The 27,339-nt window shown below is 37.2% G+C and overlaps 1 protein-coding gene across 16 annotated transcripts in view; it reads right to left on the bottom strand.

The window, feature by feature from the left end:
- LOC308188652 (solute carrier family 12 member 7-like) overlaps nucleotides 1-27,339 on the bottom strand; it is a 78,924-nt gene that overhangs the window by 13,909 nt on the left and 37,676 nt on the right. For all 16 annotated transcript variants that reach the window (XM_080577929.1, XM_080577928.1, XM_080577925.1 and 13 more), the window contains 13 exons: nucleotides 24,192-24,403; nucleotides 20,716-20,883; nucleotides 18,680-18,778; nucleotides 17,984-18,041; nucleotides 16,033-16,207; nucleotides 14,547-14,665; nucleotides 12,548-12,646; nucleotides 10,270-10,389; nucleotides 8,573-8,677; nucleotides 6,180-6,348; nucleotides 2,127-2,322; nucleotides 1,601-1,770; nucleotides 1,320-1,451 (listed from right to left, as the gene is read on the bottom strand). In XM_080577929.1, the coding sequence (XP_080434055.1) occupies nucleotides 1,320-1,451; nucleotides 1,601-1,770; nucleotides 2,127-2,322; nucleotides 6,180-6,348; nucleotides 8,573-8,677; nucleotides 10,270-10,389; nucleotides 12,548-12,646; nucleotides 14,547-14,665; nucleotides 16,033-16,207; nucleotides 17,984-18,041; nucleotides 18,680-18,778; nucleotides 20,716-20,883; nucleotides 24,192-24,403 (1,822 nt within the window). The remainder of the gene's footprint in view (nucleotides 1-1,319; nucleotides 1,452-1,600; nucleotides 1,771-2,126; nucleotides 2,323-6,179; nucleotides 6,349-8,572; nucleotides 8,678-10,269; nucleotides 10,390-12,547; nucleotides 12,647-14,546; nucleotides 14,666-16,032; nucleotides 16,208-17,983; nucleotides 18,042-18,679; nucleotides 18,779-20,715; nucleotides 20,884-24,191; nucleotides 24,404-27,339) is intronic.

The raw sequence follows: 27,339 nt of genomic DNA on the forward strand, positions 1-27,339 counted from the left end.
AAATGACCAACATTTAGACACTTGTACCCCACTTATTACTGCATTCATTGAGCCCTAGATTCATTTATGGCATTAGAGAAATCCCAAATGTATATCTGATTGACCATTTCTGCTGTTTGAAGATGAAGTGTTAAGAATAAAGACAATCTCCTACTATAAACTGCCATACTATACCAACAGCAATGTAATGTTAGCTAAATTTGAGGTACTTGGGACAGACTTTCCATTGATCTGTTCCAACAAGGCTGCAGAAGTGAGGAAGGGTCAAAGGCATTTGTTCAAACTGTTTGCATTGCTAACCCCTGAGCATGTGAGAGTTATTATTATCTAAAGACACCCTGTGTCTTTAGAAACAGTCTAGAGTCGCAACATAACACATTACCCTTTCTCCGGTGAGAACTGTTCACTATAAAAGCACTTATGAAGAAACTCTAGTGTATATTCTCACATGAGCTCAAAGCTAAAATACAACCCATAGCACTTATGTGTGCTGCCACTGACATTTAAAGTATCTCATCATTTGGAAGATTCTCAGGCTTAAATATGGCCCACGTAAGAAATGAATAAATTGTGCTTCCTATGCTGACTTCTGCTTACAATGCAACCAAGGCCTTTCTTGTGGCATTCTGTCCATCTTCTTTCACCTGTGTATGCCACAGCATTTATTTTTTTTTAAGTTATTTATGCTAATTTAAGTGATTCTTAAAACAGTATAAACTTGCTTTATGGCATGATAAATATTGAGAGGTCAGCTATCTCAAAATATTCTAAGAACACCAGATCTTGAAAGGAACAACCCATTCCTATGCCCCCTTCATATCACTTCAGAATGAGTGGAGTGGATTTCTGGTCTTAGGTCTGAAAGTGAAATTACACTTTTCCTTAGTTGCCAAATGGGTATGTACAGGTTACAGCTTTATCCCTTTCTTTTTAGCAGCTTACACTAGTGTTTAAAAAAGAACAAAGTACAAAATTTACTTTGTCTGAATTTGAATCATGAATCTGTAGCTACATTGTCTTGCTGTTCAGTGCCAAAGAGACTGACAATGCCAAAAACAACAGACAGTATCATGGGGGGCTGAAGATTCCTTATTCCAGAGACATATTTTTACAACAGTTAGAGAGATGGACACATTAGTCATTTCTCATGCTGGATGCCAGGGATTATTAGACTACACATATTTGGTCTTTTTTATCAGTGACCACTCACTAAAAATCTCTTCAGTGTTGTATTTATGCTAACATGTTAGTTTCAAAAAGACTAAATCCAGTTTCCCAAGTTTAGTCTCAATTTCAGTGAAAAAAATGCAGTAACATACCATTTCAACAACTTCCACTTCAGCATTCAGGCGAAGATGGTACAAGAACATCTGAAGATCCTTCTTCATTTGAATGCTATTATCATCCATTTGAGCAACAGTGAAGATACGCATTTTACATTTTCTCCAAACCTATCCAAAAATGCATTATTTATAACTATTCATACTACAGTGATTGCTATCTCCAAGTATAATTCTTTCACAGTGAAAAGTATTTCACTAGAAACATTTAGAACTATTTATTACAAAATGAAATCCCAGCCATTTTCTATTGTCCTTGCCTTGTGCTGTCGAAGGAGAAAAGGCAGTAACATCAGCATACCACCATCATGAACAATCCACCACACATCTATGTTTCCTTCAGTAAAACGTTCTTGATTTGTTGGAAACAAATCAATGTTCTTAGCCACCAATAAAGCCTGCTGAGCTGCTGTTGTTTCTCGTACAGTGTCTGCAAGGGAAAATAAGACATTTGATCAAGAACTTCTAGTTTTCATTCCCAATGTTTGGTTTTTTTTTTTTATTTATTGTTATTGTTGATGTTTGTTTTAAATTTAAAAGCTTAAATCCTCCCAGATTCTGCCTTGGTGAAAGAGGACATTCTGGGTTTAGTGAATAATCTGCTTAAGAGGACAAGAGAAGCCATGGTTAAAGAGACTGAGTGCTGAGAATACCCACTCCACATGAAGTTAGAAGTGGGGAAATACCAAGTGTCCACTGGATACTCAGCCTCACATTTTTCCCCACACAGCAAATACAATAGCTATATAGTTGTATTACAACTGCAATAAGAGAGTCAACACGTACCAACAAAATTTTTCCACGAGAAATGATTTTCTGTCCGCTTCCATGACTGTGGCCACGCCATCAAGACTGTGTTGTGTTTCATTCCTCCTAGACCAGCTGACTGAATCAAATGTGATATTCCATCTCTGAAACTAGGAGACACCACAATCTGGCAAAATCCTTTAGTCTTTTCTACTGCCATTAAGGCCTTAACGTTCTGTGTGAAAGGAAGATTACACATGAGGAAGTACAGTCAACAACACTGATAATAAATACCATAAGGAATAACAATACTACATAAGAGAAAAATATTAGACACAATGTACAACCAACATCAAGGAGCCACTCCAATTCTCCAATAGTGATTTCCAACCTAAACATGATTTCATGATGCTACAATTCTATGGTAACTAAATCCCAAAATAACCCCTGAAAAGACACCAGAGGTTTTACATTTGTTTAGTTATTCAGCCTTTTATTTCCAAAGAAGAATCAACAGGATATGAGTAAAATCACATAAAATAAAGCTAATAAATGCTGCTCCAAGTGAAGCCAAAACTTTCTTCACTGAGAAAACACCGTATCTATGGAATGGCAAGTCCTTCTTTTGGAATTGGAAGGGTATGGAAAATGGGATGACAAAGACTTTAGAACTCCTTAAGAAAGAGACGCATTATTTATCTGCTCCTAACATGGTAAAATAGATGTGCAGGAGACAATCAGAATCACTGGCTGACTAATGATAAAATAAGCTGACTAGATTTAGTTCCCACACTCCTCAATTTCAATATGGCTCCCCTTCATTTAAACACTGGCATACAGTCACATAACCATATAATTTAAAAGTAGCATTCCAAATGGCATCATGGTTTTGCAGACGACACCAAGCTGGGGGAAAGTGTCGATCTGCTGGAGAGTAGGAAGGCCCTGCAGAGGGACCTGGACAGGATGGGTTGATGGGCAGAGGCCAATGGGATGAGGTTCAACATGGCTAAGTGCCGGGTCCTGCACTTTGGCCACAACTACCCCATGCAGCACTACGGGCAGAGTGGCTGGAAAGCTGTGCAGAGGAAAAGGATCTGGGGGTGTTGGTCAATGCTCGCCTGAACATGAGCCGGCCGTGTGCCCAGGTGGACAACACAAGGACAACAGCATGCTGGCTTGTATCAGGAACAGTGTAGCCAGCAGGAACAGGAAGGTGATCGTACTCCTGTACTCTGCTCTGGTGAGGCCGCACCCCAAGTACTGTGTTCAGTTTTGGGCCCTTCAGTACAAGAAGGGCATTGAGGCCCTGGAACGTGTCCAGAGAAGGGCTTCGAAGCTGGTGAAGGGTCTGGAGCACAAGTCCTATGGGGAGCGGCTGAGGGAACTGGGGTTGTTTAGTCTGGAGAAGAGCAGGCTCAGGGGAGACCTTAGGGCTCTCTACAACTGCCTGAAAGGAAGCTGTAGGGAGCTGGGAGTCGGCCTCTTCTCACAGGTAACTAGTGATAGGACTAGAGGGAACAGCCTCAAGTTGCACTGCAGGAGGTTTAGGTTGGAAATTAGGAGACATTTTTTCTAAGAAAGAGTAGTCAGGCACTGGAACACATTGCCTAGGGAAGTAGTGGAGTCACCGTCCCTGGCAATGTTTAAGGAAAGGTTGGACATGGTGCTTAGGGAGGGACATAGTTTAGTGGGTGACATTGGTACTAAGGAGGTGTTTGGACCAGATGATCTTGGAGGTCTTTTCCAACCTTAATGGTTCTATGATTCAAAGGTTGACAAGGGAACGTCAGATTTGGCATTTCCTATGTTTTGATAGCATGACTTTGAAAATCCTATCATCATCAATCGCTTACGTGGGAGATAAGCATAGTTTCTAATGAAAGCACCAAAGCACCAAAATATGTATTTACAGAAAGCACCAAAATATTTTTGTCATTTTCTGTTTGTTTTAGAAGAAAATCGTTTGGAAGTTCAGAGGAATAGATGGTTTTGGACTCACAAAATAACCTTCAATAACACATACAATAGCATTAATGCATTCCTATTTTCTTTCAGATGAAGCAGCTTGTAAAAGTGGACAGTCACTAGGTTTGCTCTTTGGCTTCATAGTTGTGTCAGAAACGAAGAAGGCTGAGGACTGAAGAACTGTCAATTCTGCTCTGCATTTGGCCAGACAGTTTCAGGAGGTTTCTGGGCACTTCATGCTGCCCACAGTGTCCTTCGAAAGGTTATCCCTACTGTGGTAGCATCCTGTTTCTGCTTTCCTCTGAACAGACGAGAATCCTCTGAATTCCTGCCCACTTTTTATTCCTTATAGTTGCAAGCTCATATCTCTGTCTCACTGTATATAAGTTCTCACTAGGTTCTCTTGTCTGCTGTTCCTTAAGCGTATCTCCATCTCCCTCCTCATGATAACTGGAGGCCAGACAAAGGAACTGTTGCATAAAAAGTAACACAATTCTCTGCTCTTAGGTCCTGTGCCTGACCACACAAAGACTTCCAATCAAAAAGTACTGTTGCAAGAGAAGCTCTATAAAACACCAGTAAGGAGACATTTGATTACAAAATGATTGGTGCTAGCTTAGTGTGGTTTCACATAAGAAATTCTGTTCAGTATAGAAAAAAAAAAGTCTTCTGAGAACTTGGTATCAAAACTGACAAGTCTGTGTGTACAAACAGTATCTGCAAGGGCATGTATGTATATATATTTCCTTTTCAAGAGAAAAAGGAGAAATTTTGATTTTCCACAAATCTTCTAGAAAACGCATTTTCTAGTTGATGTTTTCCAAAACCACTGAGCCATTCAGACACTGTTTTAACATTTGTCTTCATTTATGTTTTAAAAGCAACTGTGTCCTTGATCTTGACAGTAGAGGGTCTGACTTTCTAGAGAACATAGAGATTAGGTCTCCCTTAAATTAATTCCCAGATCCATCTCTCAGAAATGCTTATCTATGTTAGAGGTGTCAGGTCCAAATAATTTAGTGCTTTAGGAGTCTTTACACAGATTTCAAGAAGCCTTGGATCAAAACAGTAGACAGTTCAACTGTTGCTCATTTCAGTAATACTGCAGATATTACCCATTTTTGAAAGAGATAAAAGACTACATGGTATTTTCTAAAAATGTTTTGTTTCTCTGTAAAGTTAGGAGTAAGACGACAGCTTTAGAACTCTATAAGCAACTATATATCTATACTACCACCAAATACCAATACTGGAGCTACTGCAGTATACAAAGAAGTACACAGTTTGTTTAAGATGAAGCAAAAATGTAAAATTGCTTTGCTTTGAAAATCAAAGTTTTATGAACAACAGATATTCAGAACTTCAGTCTATTAACTTGCATTTTTCATTCAAGGGACAGATTTAAAATTTAGAGTTCAGATATTTTCAAGTGCTTCCCACAAAAACATCTCCATGTAAATCCAAATAGGTAGCACAGTCAAATACATGTTGTCAGAAAAAAAAGAAACATTCAAATTAAATTGTGTTTGTAAATACAGTTAGATGTCATCATAAACTATATGACAACTTGCTATTTTTTTCTACCTCATCCTACCATCTTTGGGCATATGGGGCAAATAGTAAAGAGAAAAAGAATGATGTTGCTTTATATTTAAGCAACCAGCTAAGATACAGAAAGATTGTTCCTAACCTTAGCTCTTCTAAGTACTTCTAGGACAATGTAGAAAGCAGTATCAAGTATACATCTAGAGGACGAAATTATGCCAAAATTCTGCATTTTACAATAAATAAATCTGTTTTCTTCATAAAGTTATTGTTAAAAATCTACCACTTAAGATTTTTCAAGAATGTAATTTGATTGCGAACCCAGGGCCCTCAACACTGAAAATACATCTAAGAAGTATCGGCATGGTCTCATTCCATTAGGAATTTTCATAAATCATTTTGTTATAGTACACCAACCTAGTTTTTATTTATATATGAATATATAAAATATATACATATATCAATTGTACTGACAGTCAGAACATTTTTGAAAGCATTTTTTTACAGCAGTTTCATTCAAATTATCAGATTCAACATTTAAATGCTAATACAAGAGTTTGTAATACATCTTTTACATACCTCTTCAGCTTTCTGAGTTTCTGTACATTTATCCAAATAGGTTCCTTGAAGCACAGATCCCACAATAGTCAGCCCTTTACCAGCCTTCAACTGGGAGGTGAAAGAAAGCAATCTTGGATGTTTCACCAATTGTTCACAATCCAAATTTAACAAGACCAAAAGCTGAGGTCTGCCAAAAAAAAATTTACATAAGAGCACACACATACATAAAAGCAGGGAAGAACTGGAAAATAGAATTAACAAGCAATAAAATGCAGATTCAATGGCAAACATTCAAACATCAAGCAAAGAAATCATAATTAGCAGTAGCTACACCATTTCAGGTACATGAGCCACCATCCTCAACACCTTACCCTAAGAGAACAGAAGAACTAAGAGAACTAAAGAAGAACTAAGAAAACTGTTGAAACAGAATTATCACCCTTTGGAGGTTATATAGTCCAACCTGCTGCTTGAAGCAGTTAAATGTTGAATTGCACACCAGATTGTTTAGGCTTCAGTCCAGTTAGATCTCGAAAACCTCCAGGGACAGAGATTCTACCACCTCTGGGCAACACCTACCGATGCTTAACCATCATCATTTTTATTTTTTTTTCTTTCCATTTTATCATTTTCTCTCATTCTCCCACCATCTATTGCTGTAAAGAGTCTGTCTTTTCAGCTGTCTCCTCTTAGGGACCGGATGTTTACTAGCTAGTTATACTAGCTTTTAGGTTCCCCTTAAGCCTCCTCCAAGCTGAATAAGCCTAGCTCCCTCAGCCTTTCCCCACAGGAGATATGCTCCTGTGCCCCACCCATCTTGGTGGTCCTCTGCTGAATGTACTGCAGCTTACTGATGTCTGTCTGGTAGTGGGGTGCCTAAAACTGGATCAAATACTCCAAAGATATTCTAATGAATGTTGTGTGAAGAGGAATATTTACTTCCCCTCGGTAGGCTAGCTATGCTCCTGTTGCTGCAGTCCAGCAATGCCAAAGCCTACTGCTGGCTTACTATCCACTCAGAACAACAGGTTCTTTTCAGTATCCTTATCCTGTACCATTGCACTGGGCTAGTCTGTCCCATGGAGTAGACTTTGCCTTTGTCCTCCTGATTTTTCATGATGTTCATGTTGACTCATTCCTCTACCTCTTTAGGTCTTTCCTAGAGAGTCATAGCCTTGACTGCATTGACAGCACAAGTTTGGTTTCATCTGCATACTTAATGAGGTTGTATTTTTCTTCCTTCAATACACAACTTGCTTACTTTCCCCAAACAAAAGTTCTATAATTTTCCTGTCATTACTAAAAATTCAAAAGAACTACAAGAGAACTGGAGTGTATTTCCCTCCTCAACAAGAGCATAGCTTAAGATGGAACGAGAAGGTCTAGTTCTACCAATTACGTTGACACAATAGCAGGGTAAGTCATCTGTAACTGACTGCAGACATTTAACATTTACATTGAGTTATTTTAGTTGACATTTAAGTTAACATTTACACTAATGTTTATCACAGATGTCAAGCTCACACACAATATAGAGGCTAGGAACAAGCAATGGCTCATGGATTCTTTAGTAACTGCTTGGGTTCTTCAGCCCCATAACAAAAGGTAAAATAATACGAATAATGCTGTCACACAGAAGAGCAGCAGAACATTGCTTGTGCGTGTACCCAGGGATACAATCACATCTAGTGGCAGTTTCTTTTTTGTGTCTTCCACTGATCTGTGAGTTATTTTAACTTGCACTGCGTGTATCAGAAGTGACGTGTGAAAATACTTTTGTTTTTAAATAAGTTTTTGTGTTGGCTTTGAGAAAATTAATAGTTTACCAAGTAAAAGGAATAGATTGTAAAAACAGTAATGGACACTTATCCCCATTACAAAGAAAGTACTCCAAATGTGAGATTTTAATAAGATCTAAGCACTTTCAAAGATCTTGCTATGAAATTACATCTACCTTACATTATATTAGGTATAAAAAAAACATATTGCCACAAATAATGACTCCTCTGTGTATTTTTACAATGTATTTCATAGACGCAAAATAGAAGTCTTACAGAATTGCAGCATGTTTCTTTTGTTAGAGACAGTGGGACCAAAGTAAACTGTTCCTTTGAATGTGAAAATCTTGATAAAAAACATTAAAACCCTTCTGCATTTTAGAAAACTACATCAATATCACATGGATTTCAGTTCAAATTTACACATATCCCTACCAAGCTGATTACGTGCTGACCACAAGTTAACATTCAATTACAGTAAAACAATAGAACTGCAATGCCATCATTTCCATGACCAAGTAAAAACATTATTTTAAAGATGAATATCACTTTGGCCATTAGCTTTACCAGTAGTATTCCCAATAGATTTACATATTTCTAGAATGAGTGAACTTAGATGGCATAGACTTTTACCTCCAGTTCTTGGTGTGAGGAGGACCATCTTCAACACGAAGCAAAGCATAGCGAGCTGCATTCAAAGACAGTCCGCGTATTCCATCACCCCACTCTTTTTCTGCTCTTTGTGGTGCAGAAGACATTTAATTAATTTAACTAATTAATAGGATGCAGTTTATTTACACAAATTAAGTACATTTTCTTGGGTGAGGGATAAATAACAAACAATGAAACTCGCCTTTTTTTTTTACGTGAATGCTTGAAAAAGACTCATCTCGCACACTTAAATCATGAATGAAGACTAACCAATAATGAAGCAGTCTCAGGTTCTTTCAAGAGTTGTATTTATTAAGTATTTATTATTATTTATTTTGGTCTCTTTTATACTTCAAAAGATTTTTGTTTTAATCATGAGAGTCTCTTAAATTGCTTGTAAGTGGTAGAACGAAAAAGTGAAATTTGAGTTCCTATGCATTAGTTTTACATCTCCTCCCCACCCTCCTAAAGCTGTCTCTACTTCCTTTCCTTCCCAGCTTCTCACAGATGAACATAAAGCTTTATGCGTCTTCCCAGGGAGAGAGATTTGTCCGGACAGAAGTTTTTAGACTGTTTCAGAGTGGGTTCTTGCTCACTCCTCAGACTTAATCTGCCTTTGCATTTGTAGTGGGAGGGACTGAGTTTCTGCAAAAAAGAATCTTTCTACAAGGTAGATGCAACAGCTTATGGTCCAGCGTTTGGAGAATCTGTATACGAATTTGGATGTATACATATATATACATCCACAATATTTTATGTATGTATATACATACATATACATACAGGCAGAATTCCTTTCATCTGATCTGACTTGCTGGCTAAAACAAGCAAGAGAATTTCTTTGTAATGAAACCAATAGCAGGAGCTGTTATAATCCAGGAAGACTATATCCAAGAAAGCATCTATCCTGGAGATGGAGGTATTAAAAGATGGAGAATCCACAACATGGAACAATCTATATCTGTTGATCTACTGAACACTTGTGCTTAATTACTCATCAGAATAACTAGACTCATTTCAATTTTCTGGTCTTGCTCTTTTTTTTCTTTCTTTTTTTTTTTTTTTGACTAGAATTGCATTGGATCTTTCCTTAGAAAGGAAAAATGTACACACCAAAATCATAAATACAGAAATAAAATCTAGAAGAGATTATTTAATGAACTGAGCATTCTCTTTAACTCTCTTTCTGTACTGCATTTCTTACAGGTGTGGCTCTTAAAGTACATTGCAAATTAAATTCTAGCCTTCAGAAAATAGATCAGTGGGCGCTCTGGATTGTTCTGTGTGATTGATTCTAAAAAGTGCTAAAGTCTACATAAAAGAGTAGAGTTTTATGGCTTTGGCACAAGATAATATAATATTTTTGTAGTAGTTCCTGTTTGTGTAAAAAGATGATATACCTGAAGTATCAAATTTGACAGCAAATTTTTTGTTCAAATGAAAACTTCCCAACCTTATTAGTTCTTATTTTGATCAGTTACGCCTGCTGAGGAGTTCAGAACAGAGCTTCCAGAGAAATTAGAACCTGCAAACTTGTAACCCTTAACAGAGATGGAATCTCACTTTTTTTCAGGGAACACTTTGTTCTATTGCTTCAGTTGTATCTACTTTATATAAAAAAGCTTTTTGCTGAATGTTAAATATATTAAATATAAAATACATACGATATATGGTCTTACCCTCTATATTCTATATACTTGTATATACATCCTGCAATTAACATGGCAATCAAAGCATAGTACCAGGAGCAAATGAACATCAAGGCAAGACATAAACTCATCCCCAGGAATGAAAGAGTCCTAGAAGAAACCATTTTTTCAATTATTAAATAGACATGCACGTGTTCTACAAAGTCAATTTCTTACTTAAGTCAACTCCCAGAACGACCTCTCTATACCTTCAAAGAATTTCATAGCTAAATATATAAAATACATTGTCACAGCTTTAGTTTATAAAAATTACATTCTGAAGCCTATGTGAAATAAATGTAATTGAAGAACTAGATATAATAGATTTACCACTATTGCCAGTTCTGTAACTCTACCATTATTTTTAAGTAGGATCTGTTTCAAAACATGCTATCGCTTACTGTTGATTTGAATTTAAGCTTTAAGATTTCTCAAACAATACTGAAGAACATTATGCTAATTCCAGCAAAAAAAATAATTTAAATTAAATTTTACTAATGAATTGTATGTTCTACTTACAATGTGGCATGTCTCAGGTAAGAACACACACACATAGTAGAACAGATTACTGAAAACAATCTTTCAAAGGCTTTAAAGAATGACTGAGCTGAAAAAGTCACAGAAACATTTCCAGATTAAAGTTTATATGCCTGTTTTGTACCTAATATCATTCAGACAGATGTAGGTCACCTCAGAACAGGACAGTTTTGTGTCTACTTTTAGTCAGATACTACACCTTGAATTTCTTCATACCTGCCTTCCAAATCAGAGCTAGCTTTTACTGGATTGACAAAGAACATAGAAAGAGACAACTTTTGTTTGGCTCCTTTAGTTTACCTTTTTATTACCATGCAAGTATTGAGTACAAACACATCTGTTCAAAGAAATGCTTTCTAGCTGTTCTATCAACCTAAATGTAGCCTGTCTAGAAAAGCAACAGATGCTCTTTCATGCTTAATTTCACCTAACCTAAGAGTCTGCTTTTACTCAAAAAATAATCCCAACCCAACTCTGACCAAGCATTTTGACACTCCGTTTGCCTGGCAGAAGTGATTATATAGACACACAGTGAATCAATTGGCTCACTGGTCTCTCTGAGGCAGGGGACAGGTTGTAGAAGCGTTGCCAAATCATTACAAACTTTGCAGCTGCCATGTCAAAACCCTTTGCTTTTTATTCCTTACCATGGCCCATCCTCCTCTGGCTACCCTCTATCTTACTCATCTGCTTTAGCTTTTTTGCTTTGGACCTTCTACTATTTCTTCCATAATCACATTATTTGGGAGAGGAGGGGCTTTAAAAGACAAAACAAAACAAACAAACAACCTCAACAAGATACAACACCCACATTTTCTTCTTGATGTTGCAAACAATACTTGCAATGATAAACTTCAGATACAGGCACTGAAATATTTGGAGGTTTAAGTGCCAAACTAATAAGTACCTACTGAGCATATTCAAAAAGATGTGTCAGGGATATAATTGTGGCATTTCATTTCCACTCTACCCTCTAAAGGGGAAAAAATAAACAACTCTTACATCCTAGAATCAGGCCAGTATATCTTCTGAAGGCTGTAGTTTTTAAAGCATTTTGGCAGTAAAATTTTTCAGTAAAATTTCTCAATTGAATCACTGCTAATAAAAAATCATATGCATTTTTAACATCAACTCAAAATTAAAGAACTCAATCTTACTCTGAACTTGTTCTAAGTCACTTAAGAAAAATACTTTGTATTTGACCCCATTGACTTTCAAGCATTCACTTTTCTTCAATTTCTGAAGCAATGGCTAAAGCATGACACAATTTAAAAATACTGATTGGTTACATAGCAAACTGATACATATTATTTTTTTCTGTACAAGTTTGTTTTTTGTATATGCTGATTATTTTTCTTTTTGCATAACAAAAATGAAAGTCAGCATTCCTGAAGATTTTCACCATTTCTTTATCTATATATGGAAGATGATACTCCATTACATCTTCATTCTTGCATATTCAGAAGGTCTGTTAGATAAGCAACATGTCATCCTCTCAACAGGCCCCTTCTCAGGGCCTCTGTATTAGTCACTGGTTTTCATGCTTGAAACTTTCACCAGCCCTATTCTAAACACATAACAGCAAATGTTACCGTTAGAGAAATTGGTTCATGGACTGAATACTAACTCATTGAAGTCAGAAAGGATATTTTGCTTAATTACAGCAATGCAATTAACAAATCAAGGCTGTATAAGCAGTTTTAATTCTTCTGAATGAAAGAATATCTCCTACCAATGGTAATACTTGAAACGAGGTCTCCAGTTGGGAGTCCGTAAAAGCGTCTGAACTGCACAAGCCAGATTTACAAACATATAGCACATCAGGAAAAACCTGTTACGGTAAAACAAACAAACAAAACCATTTTCCAACAGGAACGAACTAGACAGACTTGTGTTAAAAGGCTAAGTCTAAACACAGTCCAAAGAAAGTGCAGAAACTTCTCTACTGTGTTCACAATGGCCAACAGAACACAAGATGTAGATTAAATTAATGCTTTGTCTGCGTTTTGGTGGGGATAGAGTTAATATTCTTCCTAGTAGCTGGTATGGTGCTGTGTTTTGAATTTAGGACGAGAATAATGTTGACAGCACACCCATGTTTTAGCTGTTGCAGAGCAGTGTTTACACTAAGTCAAGGACTTTTCAGCTTCTTATAGTGCTCTGCCAGCAAGGAAGCTGCAGGTACACAAGAGGCTGGGAGGGGACAGAACAAAGACAGCTGACCCAAACTGGCCAAAGGGATATTCCATACCATATGACATCATGCTGAACAATGAAACTGGGGGAACTGGCCAGCTGTGGGGGAAAGAAGCACTGTTGCTTGGGCACTGGCTGGGCATTAGTCATCGGGTGGTGAGCAACTGCACTGTGCACCACTTGCTTTGTTGTTCTTCCCACCTGACCCTCAACCCCCCATTAAACTGTCCTTATCTCTTGCTATATATCTTATATCTTAGCTTTTATCTTACCTTGTTTCTTAGCTCTTAGCTTGTTTCTTAGCTCTTAGCTTGTTTCTTAGCTCTTAGCTTGTTTCTCAATTTGCTCTCCCATCCCACTGGGTAGGGCAGGGAGCAAATGGCTGTGTGGTGTTCAGCTGCCTGCTAGGTTAAACACCAACATGCTGGTAGAATTTCATGTCTCAAAACATGATGTTAGAATAATTTTCAGTCTCAAACAAAGATTTCACAGAAAACACAGCTAACATCTGACAATAGTGGTGTATTGGTTTTGGCTGGGATAGGGTGATGGTTGAACCAGATGATCTTGGAGGTCCTTTTCCAACCCTAATGATTCTGTGATTCAGTATTAATTTTTTTCATATTAATTTGTATGGTGTTATATTTTGGATTTGTGACCAGAACAGCACTGATAAGACACTGATGTTTTAGCTATTGCTGAGCAGTGCTTGTACAGCATCAAGGCCTTTTCTGTTTCTCACGCTGCCCTGCCAGTAAGTAAGCTGTATGTGCACAAGAATTTCTGGGGGACACATCTGCGACAGCTGTCCACAGAGGATCAAAGGGATATTTCATTCCATATGAAGTCACGCTTAGCAATAAAAGCTGAGGGAAAGGAGGAAGGGGAGGATGTCTGGAGTTATAGCATTTGTATTCTCAAGTAACTGTTATGAGTGACAAAGCCTTGACTTTTCTCGAAATCGCTAAATATTTGCCTACTGATAGAAAACAGTGAATTCCTTATTTTGCTTTGCTTGCCCATGCAGCTTTTGCTTTAACTATTAAGCTGTTTTAATTTCAACACATTATTTTTTTTCACTTTTACCCTTCTGATTCTCTTCCCCCATCCCACTGTGAGGGGAGTGCACGAGTGGCTGTGCAGTGCTTAGCTGCCTACTGGGGTCAACCCAAGACACATGGAATAAACTTCCAAGACAACATCAGTAAAATAAATTTCAGTTCATACCCTAAAACACGAAACTGTTTAAATAGGGAGAATTTTTATTTAACTTCTTTTTTAATATGTATATTTTTAAGTTAAATGTTTTTACTAGCATTCAAGAACTCTGTCAAGGAAAATTACTTGTGCCTTGAAATTAATTCCAACCAAAACATTTCTGCATTTCAGATTATCTCAAAGATCAAATAGAAATGTAACTTGTTGGAAGACAAAGTCTAGAATGCATTATTTCGAAGAGAAAAAAAAATCTAGTTAATTCAAAAGTAAAGTACTATTTAACTTAAAAGAACATGAAATAACAAATTCATACTTACATTGAAAGAATTGGTGCTACACTGTCCAAAGAGGCTATCAGAATTCCTATTTCACAAATACCAGCAGTGAGGAGCAGAGCCCACGTTGGTTCTCCATTTGCTTTTCCATGACCAAATACCTAGTTCAATTCAAGTATACAGTAAAACTGGGGAAAGGTGCATTTTATACTATTGTGAAGCATATTGCAGATTGTGACCTAACTAACTTGAACCTAAACCAGTAATTAGTTACAAAGGAAAACAAGAAAATCTATACCATAAAACAAAACAAAAATGTATGTTTTTCAACGTTGCAATCTTTACTAAAATAAACAATGACTACATTACATTAAAGTGCTACTGCAGCTGCTGTTGAAATAAACTTAACTTGAAATCTGAATGCATCAGAGAGTTATGCTTAGTCTATAAAAAGCTAATGGTTGAAAGCATTATTTTTTGTAATATACAAAATAGACATCAAGTCTGTATTTACAAACATAAATATTGATCCTTATTATTGGTTATTCCTAAAAGGACTTAGGAAAGCCCAGGATTCTGTACAAAGCCCTACAAAAAATCATCTAGCATGTGGTAATTTCCTTTGTTGTGAGAGCCATCCAGCTATACTGGATGATAGATGGGGAAATGCCTCACCTAAAGCTAGAGCTACATTCAGTCTCCTCCACACTCCCGTCTACAATTATAAGCACCTAAAGCCTCACTCCCATTTTCCGTAACTGCTTCCTTTCCAAATGTCTAGGTGCTTCACTTCATTCCTTCTCCTGTCTTCTCCTCTTCCCTTAGCTTCCTCTCATTGATCAGTCTACATTCCTTTATATTATAAAATGTCATTTTTTCTGCTCATGTTTTAAAAGAAGTTTTTTTGCTTCTTTCTTAAACACGTCATACTCTTGCTCCTGTATTCATCTCCTCTCATTTCTCTTATTGTCCACGGAAAGGCTGTATGACTCCAAAACTGTAAGTACCTTCCAAGTCTAAAATCTCTCTTCAAACATGTTTTTTTTTAATTTGTATTTAAAAAAATGCATGACATATGGAGTCATAGAATGGAATTAGATTCTTACATCTTTCTTGACTTCAGCCTACAAAATTGAATAAAAATGAGAACTGTATCTCTATGACATTAGAAGTTAAGTATCATGCATCTCCATCATAAAATTTAATTAACTTATTTCAAATTACAAATTGTCAGCACAATCTGGACTCAAAAAAAGTTTAGTTGTTTCTTAGCTTGTTCATTTCCATTCACAGAATATTTTTAATTTTGACTCTAACATTTATATGTAAGGACAAAAATAATTAAATTGCACAGAAACAGACATGTTCAAACTTTGGCCTGAAAAAACAAATGTATTACTGCACAAGACTACTACTGAGCTCCAAAACATTTCCTCACAGTTCTGGAGGAATAACAGAAATAATGCCTCATATTTTGTTAACAAAAGATAAACCACATTTGAAATATAAAGAAAAAATATTATCTCACTTGGATAAATGGTACAATGCCATCTCTTGCAATGGCCTGCAACAGACGGGGTGCACCAGTGAGACTCTGTAGACCAGCACCACATGTTGAAAAGAATGAACCAATCACAATAACCCATGGAGAAGGCCAGGCCAGTGTACCAACCACTAGATTTCCATTAACTGCTTCTCCAAACCTTAGGGAAGTGAAGAACAAAACAAAACAGTGAACAAATACACACATAAACCATCATACTCCAGAAGAATTTCTTTCGTAGCTTCTAAACTCATATCTCGAACTTTTTTGGACAACATCGCTTTTCAGCAACAAACACCACATCACATCATGCGCTATGGGATTTCCCAAACAACCAATTCATTATGCTGTATTAAAGAAAACATAATTGATTGATTTTAGGTATAGCCTTTTAAGCAGACACTGACATATGGACAACGAAATACAGAGAAACTGTTTGCATTGTCATGCTAACTAATGCAATTTAAAAGAACAACTATGACAAACAAGGTGGGGAGGGTGTGGAAATAAAAGAAAGAAGTGCTTTCATAACATAGCACTGAGTATCCAATCCAAACGTAATTGACTTTATGCTCATTTATGGACATCTTAGGTAAAGCATGAAAAAGTACTTCCCCGCCCCCCATGGTAGTATATAATTTCTTTACGTTTTCATTTTCTTAAAAATATCAGAGAAAAGAAAAGGCTACAGGCTAAGAAAAATGACATGCTTCATCTCTTTTTGGACTGGCTATTGACAACGCCAAGGTAAATCAGATTAATATAACAAGCCAGTGTTCAAGTTCTTGCGTATGCTTAAGCTTGGATGCACAGCTACATACTATCTTCACTACATGGGAAGACAGGAAAAAACACTACTTAAATACATAGGAGAAAAAAAAACACACTATGCTTCTCTGATGACATATAGCTGCTTCTTAACGCTTGCACTGAAGTTTGGCTTCCATTAAAACAAAGAGTAGGTACAACTTGAAAAGATTGAAGACAAACACTAGAAATGTACAAGCTTTTTTTTTTCCCCATGGCAGATATTATGGCAATCCATGATGAAAACAAAACAAAAAACAGTCTTTGAAACAGACAAATCCCCCTACATTTTACTATTATGCTGATTTATTCTCATTGTATTAGTTCTGATTGGAATCCAGATTTTAACTTACACTTTTCCTTCTAGACTAAAAGAAATAAATTGTCTAAGCATTATCTCTTTCAGCTTCCAAACGATATCCCAATGTCCCTGTTTCATCAACCAAAGCAAATTTGTGCATTGGTCAGTATAAAAAGAGACTCAGAAACAGGCAGGGAAAGAAAACTGAAGTCTGCTAGCACATTCCCCACAGTATCTTCTTCAACTCAGTCTCTCAACAGAGAAATTTATAAAGATCTGGAGGTTCAGTTAATGCTTATCTCTATTAATTTTATGCCGTTCATGCTTCAAAAAGTGAGCCTCAGAAAATAACACAGATGACAACTAATCTGCATAAGCATCATGCAGCCAGTAGAAATTATAGGTCTGATGGTGCATTGCAGTCTTTCTGATGAACTCTGCTTGTCATGCAACTGTCAAAAATTCTTCTGCCTGCATTCTTCACAAATGTATTACCTCTCCCTAAGTAATATCATTCCCCTTATTCCACCTCAATAAAAATACTAACTATGCTTTTTCTCTCAAGACCATTTTATTATGAACAGTTCCACTTAAACATTTATCTCAGATTCTTCTTCTACTTTTTGCAGTGATACAGTCCATTAACATTTCCAGTTTTTGCAGCCATCTCAGCTCAAGAGATAGTCTTTCCCTACAGTTTTACCTAAGTGAAAGAAAAATATTCCACATGGATGTTTCCCAGAATAGCCATTTATGAAAATAAGTATGATTAACATAACCCATTTTCATACATGCTCCTGATAAAAGTACAAGTTGAATGCAACTTACTTATCTCTTAATATCACACCTTCTATACAAGCACCAAACAGCACTATGCAAGAGAGATCTGTTATTGAGACTGAAGGAGGATTACACTGTAAATGAAATCACTGTAGAGAGAAAACTATTTCCTACCCAGGGATGAAATTAAAATGTCTATGATAAACTTCTTTTTTTTTTTCATTATTCTCCCATACAACAACTTTTTAGTTTATGTTCCCTACAACTGCATTTGACCAACAATTGATCTGGAAAATATTTTAAGCAAGCAGTTCATGCATCATGCAACTGGATATTTTCTCATACAAATATATTTGTGTCTTCTAGTTATTGAACAACTAACAATTTCTTTTGCTGTTAGTTTGCTTTAAGACTTTCAGTAGTTATGCTGAGTATAATGACAAAGCAATCTGCCAACTGAAATACGCTAAAATGTCTGTCACTTAACTGAAACCATAAATTGTAACTTGGAGCTTAAAATATTAGTAGGACACAGGAAATTTTACATACATACACATACATATATGTATACATCTACATACACACACTATATATGTGTGTGAATAGACAGATATTTAAAATTTCAGTTTAGATTTCATTAATTTTATATTCAGACAACTCAAACGACTTTTTATTGAAATTCTATAATGTACTATACCTACAGAATGTCCACTAGAAAAAAAAAAGCCACAGAACAAAGGATACAAATAAAAGAAGTAGTTGAAATAGCTAAAATTGTTCCAGTAGGAATAGATTTCTGAGCATCCTTAAGATCGCCAGATCTGTTTGAACCTGCCATAATACCTGGAGAAAAAAAAAAGTCACAAAAACACGGAATATTAATTTCATTTAAATAAGCAATACCTCTCTGACCTGGACAGGAGGGGTTGATGGGCAGAGGCCAATGGGATGAGGTTCAACATGGCTAAGTGCCGGGTCCTGCACTTTGGCCACAACTACCCCATGCAGCACTACAGGCAGAGTGGCTGGAAAGCTGTGCAGAGGAAAAGGATCTGGGGGTGTTGGTCAATGCTCGCCTGAACATGAGCCGGCCGTGTGCCCAGGTGGACAACACAAGGACAACAGCATGCTGGCTTGTATCAGGAACAGTGTAGCCAGCAGGAACAGGAAGGTGATCGTACCCCTGTACTCTGCTCTGGTGAGGCCGCACCCCAAGTACTGTGTTCAGTTTTGGGCCCTTCAGTACAAGAAGGGCATTGAGGCCCTGGAACGTGTCCAGAGAAGGGCTTCGAAGCTGGTGAAGGGTCTGGAGCACAAGTCCTATGGGGAGCGGCTGAGGGAACTGGGGTTGTTTAGTCTGGAGAAGAGCAGGCTCAGGGGAGACCTTAGGGCTCTCTACAGCTACCTGAAAGGAAGCTGTAGGGAGCTGGGGGTCAGCCTCTTCTCACAGGTAACTAGCGATAGGACTAGAGGGAACGGCCTCAAGTTGCACTGTGGGAGGTTTAGGTTGGAAATTAGGAGACCTTCATTTGATTCAGAAGTTTGTGTTACCACCCATCATGAAATTCCAGAAGGCTCAGAAAAAAGTCAATCATTTTTAGAAAAGGGAAATATGCAAGAGTAGCAAAATGTAGGAGATGGATGTTTTAAACTAATAAGGGTTTAGAAATTTTAACCAGTGTGACCAAATGTACTAACTTTCTACTAAACACACCACACACAATAACATATGTAAGCAAATCAATTAATAATAACTACAGAAACAAAAGGAAAGGAGCAGGCATGAAGTACAGAGGAATGGTCAGGGGATCACAGTCATACATTTGTGTTTGAACCTAAATACAGAACAAAAATCACTTTCCAACACACTGTAAAATAATGGAGAAAAATCATGCACTATTTCTGCCATCTTTCCTAGAATTGCCCTGATCACTGTTAGAGGCAAAAAGGAGAAGCTAAGGTCAAGAATCCAGTGCAAAAGCACTGCCAAACTCTACACAATGAAATTGTAACCACAGGCTGGGATACAGTAAGACTTTGGTAAACAGACAAGGGTGGAGAAGAGAGATGGGAAACAGGAAAGAACCTGAAGTATAGAAATGAGAACAGTGAGGGGACAAGCATATGAAGGGACATCTCCATTTGGTATTCTTCTAGCAAATAATGTTGCACCTTTGCATCAGAATTCTGTTTTGTTACTTGATATTAAGTTGCTTGAGCTAGGATTTTTCAATAAAAAATGATTTAGTTATTTCAGTCAAACAAGACCTGAGGGAAATGATATAAAACTAACCTAACTTTTAATCTTGGTAAACAAAAAAATCTCTACTAGTCACGGTTGAAAAAAAAAATGGAAGTTTAAACAAAGCACACACAGTTCATGGCTTGAATACCTGAAACACCTTAATACCCAACTGTTCTCTCTCATGCATTTGAAGATTAACACATTATGAAGGTAAGAAATTTTCAACTCAGCTGCAGCTTATTCTGAATAAACATTTAGTAACACATGGAGCTTTCTTTTTATTTCCAGGTATAGAAATAAAAAAGTATATTTCTGTTTTATTTTCAGGTACATAAACAGCACTTGAACTGATCCATCAAGTTCTATAAACTCCTAAAATAACCAGTAGCCAGCTATGTCTTTCTAGCACCAGAAAATCTGCTACTTAAAACTTGGACAGAGACTAGGAATATCATGTCAGCAATAAACATTCACACAAAAATATTTTTTCAGCTATGAAAACACATCTTCGTTCAAGGAAAGTAGGTATATCTACCTGTTACAGATGGGAAATAAATCCCTACAAGCATTGTGAAGTAGGTCATGATGTCTGTAAAAACATAAGGGCGTCCACCAATTTTCATGTCTTCTGATCCAGAAACTGATGGCTGATCTTTTTTCTCAACTATTGATCCTTTTTCTGAATAGGCACTCCACAGATTATCTACAAGGGGAAAAAACAATAGCAATTGTCAACTCTGTTTCATAATATTAAATACTGAGAATGAAATACCATTATAAATTAAATGACTTTTCTTACACAAAAGTCATGATGCTTCCCAAAACTTCCTTATGAAATGAAGAACGAAGAATCAATAACATCAATATCAGTTGTAATTTGTAGACATTTCCACTGTATGCCAGTAGAGATGCAGTGGTGTATGGGATGTGTCATAGAAGATTTTCTCTTCCATTAAAGAAAGATTCAGTTATAGAATTAAATTCTAATACACTTCTAGAACATCCACTTACATTGCACAAACATATGGGTGTATGATCAACTATAGTAGTCAAAAAAAAGAAAAGTATAGCAGTGAAAAAAGAAATATTTGCAGATTCAGGCAATCTTAGCATACATCTACATTTCTTGTTCTTAATTTTTGAGGAACAGGTAAAAAAAATGCTTCTTGGCAGCAACCTGAGTTGAGACCTGCTGTACAGTATAATCTGGACAATAGTTCAAGACTTGGCTGCTCATGATTAAGGTATTCCACATGGTCACTAACCAGACTCCAGAAGAGAACAGACAATCAAATTACTTTGTTTTTGTTGTGTTTTTTTTAAACAAAAACAAAACAACTCCCGCTTCTTAAAAAATAAAAAATAAACAAGAACCATAGCTTTTGAGAGCTTACATTTGGAAAAATTCTAGTTATGCCCCTTAAAACGATGATAAGGACATCTAAACTTGACTTACTTTAAAATAAGATAAGGTCTCCTATCACATGGTAGGAGACAAAACAGATACTCTCCCTATAAAAGACAGATTCTATACAAAGGATTTTCCATCACGGAAATAAATACTTCCTATAGACTGCCAGGACAACAGATCTGATGGTCAATTTTCAGTCATCCAGTGCAACTTTCGGGAGCTGAGCATAGCATTCTAAGCCTCCACAATAGCAACATGTTACCTTGAGCACAATACGAAGATTCAGAGTCAGAGGTAATCTCCTAAATGGCCAAAGACAGAGTGGCTGTACGCAGATTTGGCAAATATTAGAACTAGTATGAAATAACCATAAACAGAAGCATGCATGAGAGAACAATGCAAGAGTAGAATAAAAGTTAAAAAGAAAGGTAAATATGAATTGCTACAGTGCAGCTATGTGTTCTTTCATTCAAATGAAGAACAAATTGATGTAAAGATGAAGACTGAAGCCACAAAAGCAGAAGTTAAGGAAAACAAGAGAACTGTAAAATTCAGGAATTTCAGCAAGTACTTGAACAGTGACATAAAATGACGTAAGATCTCCAAAATAATATCCACTCCCTCTGAAGTGTATAAAGGAAGTCTAGAAATCACTTTGTCACTGCCATTCAAAATCACTAAACACTTACAGGACTCAACAGCAAGCTTCCTTTGTTCAGTGTGACACAGACATGACACTATCCTGACCACTCCAACAAACATATTTGTATTTGTGGATGTGCACATGCGAGCACAAACAGGAAAAAATAGCTTAGAGATTTTTAATGTGTAAATCACTTTCTCCTTTCGTGAGATGTCTCACTGAGCTTTGTTACATTAAGTTCCTATACTCACGGTCCCCAAAGTGATAAACCAAGTGGACTTGAAATTCTGGGTGAAGAAAAAGGGTTACTTTCTAAAAGATGTAAACTTACTGTATACAGATGTCCTGTAAATTGTGGGAGGACTCAGCACACACTTCCTGAGACATCCATCTATGATATCTGAGTATTCCCAGCTACAGCCATAGACACATGGGTATTATTGTCTTTGAATTTGGGTAATTATTCATTCACACTGCTTTTTTTTTTTCCTTGAGTTTTAGGAACTGGGGAAGTAACAGCTTTTTAGAAAGAAAATTGTATGTCAAGAGTATTCTTGATGGAAATATAAGTGAAGGTGATCTATTTAATTTAGCCCACTCAGATTTCCCACGTGTTTTTGATAGATTCCTTGGGTGAAGAACATTAAGACAGTCATGGGATAAGGGGAAAAGTCATCACATGAATAATAAAAATGGTTCAAAGATAGAAAACAGGTAAAATTAAAAATAGATTCAGTTTTACAATGCAGGAAAGTCACCAGTGAATTTCCCCAAGAAATCATACCAGGATGTAACCAGTGCTTTGCAATGTACTGGACTAGAAAAAGGAGTTAGTTGCGAGATGAGAAAGCTTACCAGTAACACTCAGTTATTCAAGGTGGTGGAAGCAAAAGCCAACTGCGAAGAACTACAGAAAAACCATACCACACTCAATGACTGAACAGAAATAGATGAGTTTCTTCAACAGGTTAGCAATGAACACTGGTAAGTGTTTCTCTAACATTGAGCTTTCAGCAGACTCTGAACGGTTGTTAGAAAACTTGGCATTATATGATACTGGATAAATGAAATACACTTTTATATGGCAGTGCTGGTTCAAAAAAAAAAGTAAACAGAGTACATCTGGACAGAAGATGGATAGAAGGAAGGAAATAAAGAAGGAAGAAAAGAAGGGTGGAAGGAAAGAAGGAAGGAAAGAAAGAAGGAAAGAAAGAAAGACTGCTACAAAATAGAAACAGCAGTTTGAAGTTCAAATTGTAGCAGAAGTTAGAACACAGGATTGTATCCTGAGCATGCAGGGGGAATGTAAAGCAGCATCAAAAGAAATACATTTTTTTCCTGAATATTTTAAGAAGTATGTGGTAAATTATAAAATGCATAGAATAATAAATCTCAAGTCACAGTTCTTGTAACAGTCAAAAAAAGATTTACATTTTTGATTCTGAAGAAGTTGAATGATTTTATATACAAATACATTTATATACAAATGTCTCATGTCCAAGTGTTATATTAAAAGCTTAAAAAGACTGTTTTTTTCAAAACCCAGAACTGACTTGCCATACAGTGTCGGACAAACAACAGACTTCATTCCTCTATGTAGCACTTGTAAATTGGAAAAAGTTCTTCCTCAGGAGAATTTGAAATAACTATATCTGGTGTAAAAAAAGAGCTAAACATTTCATTTTTTCTAAAGCTGTAATAAACACTTCACCACTTTTTTGGATAGAACAACAGTTTTTGAACGAGTGCCTATAAAACCCCAGTGATCCCAAATCAAAGCATTTGATACTAAGCTTCCAAAAACAAATGGAAACATTAAAGGAAGCAACGCTCCAGGAAGCAGTCTTCCACGGAAAAAGATTAGCGCAAAAGACTAGTGACAGGCTAGACCACTATATTACTGAAAAGCTACAGGCCAAATCAGTACTGCCTAAAAATTCAGTGCTTTCTGACTTACCAATTAGAACTCCACTCATTATTCCCGGAATCCCTTGAATTTCTGTTACATTATTGAGACTAAAGTAGTCATCACACGTAGCATTATGTAAAGAGCTACTGCAGAAGAGGCGCCACAAGGTTGTAGTCTTTGTTTCATTATTGCTTTCAGTAAATTTGGCACAGATATCAAAGCTGCGTTTTGACAACGTACGGTTTCCAAGAAGACAGATGCTACCAAAAACAAACAAACAAAAAAAAACCACCATGATCCTTCAGCATAGTGTTGTGCATTAAAATATATTTGTCCATTAAATTTCCTCAGAAATACATTATTTACAATACCCGTGTAATGGGCTATACAACATCTACTAAAACAGTATATAGTCTCTCCACATAAAACCGTCATCAATAATCTTTAAAACACCAAACAAACATTTCAACTTTAAGGCAGCTATTTCACTTCCTGATTTTTTCTTTGGAGGATACAATCAATTTAAGCAGCTTGGCCACCAAATAACAGGAGTGAACAAATCATGATCTCTGTAAGAAAGAAATGAAATGTAGTAATTGGAATATTTAATACAATGACAAGCCTGACAAAGGAAAACTATAAGAAAAATTAAGCAAGTGCCATGCATTTTCCAGCAAACAAATATTTTATGTTAAAAGGTAGGAAATAAGACAGGACTATCAATCAGCAAGATCTAAGAACACTGAACTCCTAGTTCAAATACAAGTATCGTGTATGTTCTACACAGAAATCAGTTAAAGCACTTAGAAAACTCAGAATGGTTTGCAAAAAGCAAATAGCTAACAAAGAACATCAAACATCTGGGAACAATCTGTTGATAAGTCTTTGTTAAGCAACACAAAAAATGTTCTGGAAATATCTCCTCCAGGCTTGTTTAATAAAGTGATACATAAAAATACAGAGAAATTGTCAGAACAGCCAGGGATCAGGTTAGGAAAGCTGAAGTCTTATTAGAATTAAATTTGGCCAGGGACATTAAGGGCAACAAGAAAGGCTTCTATAGGTATACCAGTGATAAAAGGAGGACTAGGGAAATCGTGGGCCATCTCCAGAAGGAAGAACTGGAGAACTGGTTACCCTGAATACGGAGAAGGCTGAGGCACTCAACAACTTTTTGCCTCTGTCTTCACCAGCAAGAAGCTCTAGCCTTATAGCCCAAGTCCCAGGAGGCAAAGGCAGGCACTGGGAGAATGAAGAACCATCCACAGTAGCAGAAGATCAGGTTCAAGACCACCTAAGGAACCTGAAGGTGCACAAGTCCATAGGACTTAATGCGATGCATCCAAGGGTCCTGAGGGAACTGGTGGATGAAGTTGCTAAGCCACTACCATCATATTCGAGAAGCTGTGGCACTCTGGTGAAGTTCCGCGTGACTGGAAGACAGGAAACAACCACCATTTTAAAAAACGGATGAAAGGAAGACCTGACAGGACAGTCAGTCTCACTTCTGTGCCTGCCAAGACCATGGGGGCAGATCTTCCTGGAAACTATGCTAAGGCACATGGAAAACAAGGAGGTGACTGATGACAGCCAACATGGCTTCACTAAGGGCAGATCATGCCTTACAAATTTGGTGGCCTTCTATGACAGGGTTACAGCACTGGTGGATAAGGGAAGAGCAACTGGTATCACCTAGCTGGACTCATGCAGAACATTTGACACTGTCTGGCATGATATTCTTGTCTCCAAACTGGAGAGACATGGATTTGACAGACAGACCACTCAACGGTTAAGGAATTGGCTGGATGGTTGCACTCAAAAAGTCAGTCAATAGCTCAGTGTCCAAGTGGAGACAGTAACCAGTGGTGTTTCTCAGGGGTCAGTATTGGGACTGGCTCTCTTTAACAACTTTGTCCCTGACGTGGACAGTAGGATTGAGTGCACCATCAGCAGATCACCAAGTTGTGTGATGTGGTCACCGTGCTGGAGGGAAGGAATGCCATCCAGAGGGACCTAGACAAGTTTGACAGGTGGGCCCATGTGAACATCAGAAGTTCATCAAGGCTGAGTGCAAGGGCCTGCACCTGGGTCAGGGTAATCCCCAGCACAAATACAAGCTGGGTGGAGAATGGATTGAAAACAGCTCTGAGGAGAAGGACCTGGGGGGGGTGTTGGTTGATGAGAAGGCAATGTGTACTTGCAGGTCAGAAATCCCACCTGCATCAAAAAGCCTGGGCTGCATCAAAATAAGCATGGTCAGCAGATGGAAGGAAGTGATTCTCCTTTTCTCTGCTCTTGTGAGACCCTACCTAGAGTACTGTATTCAGCTCTGGGGCCCCCAGTATAAGAAGGACATGGATGTATTGGAGCAAGTTCAGAGGAGGGCAACAAAGATCATCAAAGGGCTGGAACACCTCTTCTATGAGGACAGGCTGATGGAGTTGGGGTTATCAGAAGGCTCTGGGAAGGTCTTCCAGTACCTACAAGGGGCCTAGAAGAAAGCAGGAAATTGTATCAGCAATTGTATTAATAGGAAAAGAAATAATGGTTTTAAACTAAAACAGCGTAGATTTAGATTAGATATTAGGAATAAGTTAGTTACTCAGCAAGTAGAACAGGTGATCCAGAGAAGTTGTGGATGCCCCATCCCTGGAAGTGTTGAAGGCCAGGCTGGATGGGGCTTTGAGCAACCTGGTCTAGTGGAAGGTGTCCCTGCTTGTGGCAGAGAGCTTGGAACTAGATGATCTTTAGGATCCCTTCCAACCCAAACCATTCCATGATTCTATAACATCTGTAAAGACGGAAAGAGGAGCATCAAGTGAAGCATTCATGTTAGTCAGATAAGCAAAAGTACACATGTAGTACACATTCATACTTTTGAAGGAGCTCAGGAAGCTAGTAACAAACAGTAAAAACATAATATTTGCCATTAGAACAAGCAAAAAGCATACTAAGTGACAGAATATTTACTTAGTGTAACATCCTGTTTCTGATAGCAGTCAAGAGTAGATGCCTTGTGAAGGGTATAAGAACAAGAGAAGCTTACAGGACACTAGTACAGCTTCAAGGTATGGCATCACTTGGAAGTCAAGCAGATTTCATAGAGAGCCTGCTGCTAAAAAGGATGATTTTGCCATTTTACTCTTTTTGCTTGCTATGGTATTTGATGAACTATTTAACTTATGGAAACTTCTTC

This window comes from Anser brachyrhynchus (genome assembly GCF_964034855.1).
Source record: "Anser brachyrhynchus genome assembly, chromosome: 2".
NCBI lineage: Eukaryota > Metazoa > Chordata > Aves > Anseriformes > Anatidae > Anser > Anser brachyrhynchus.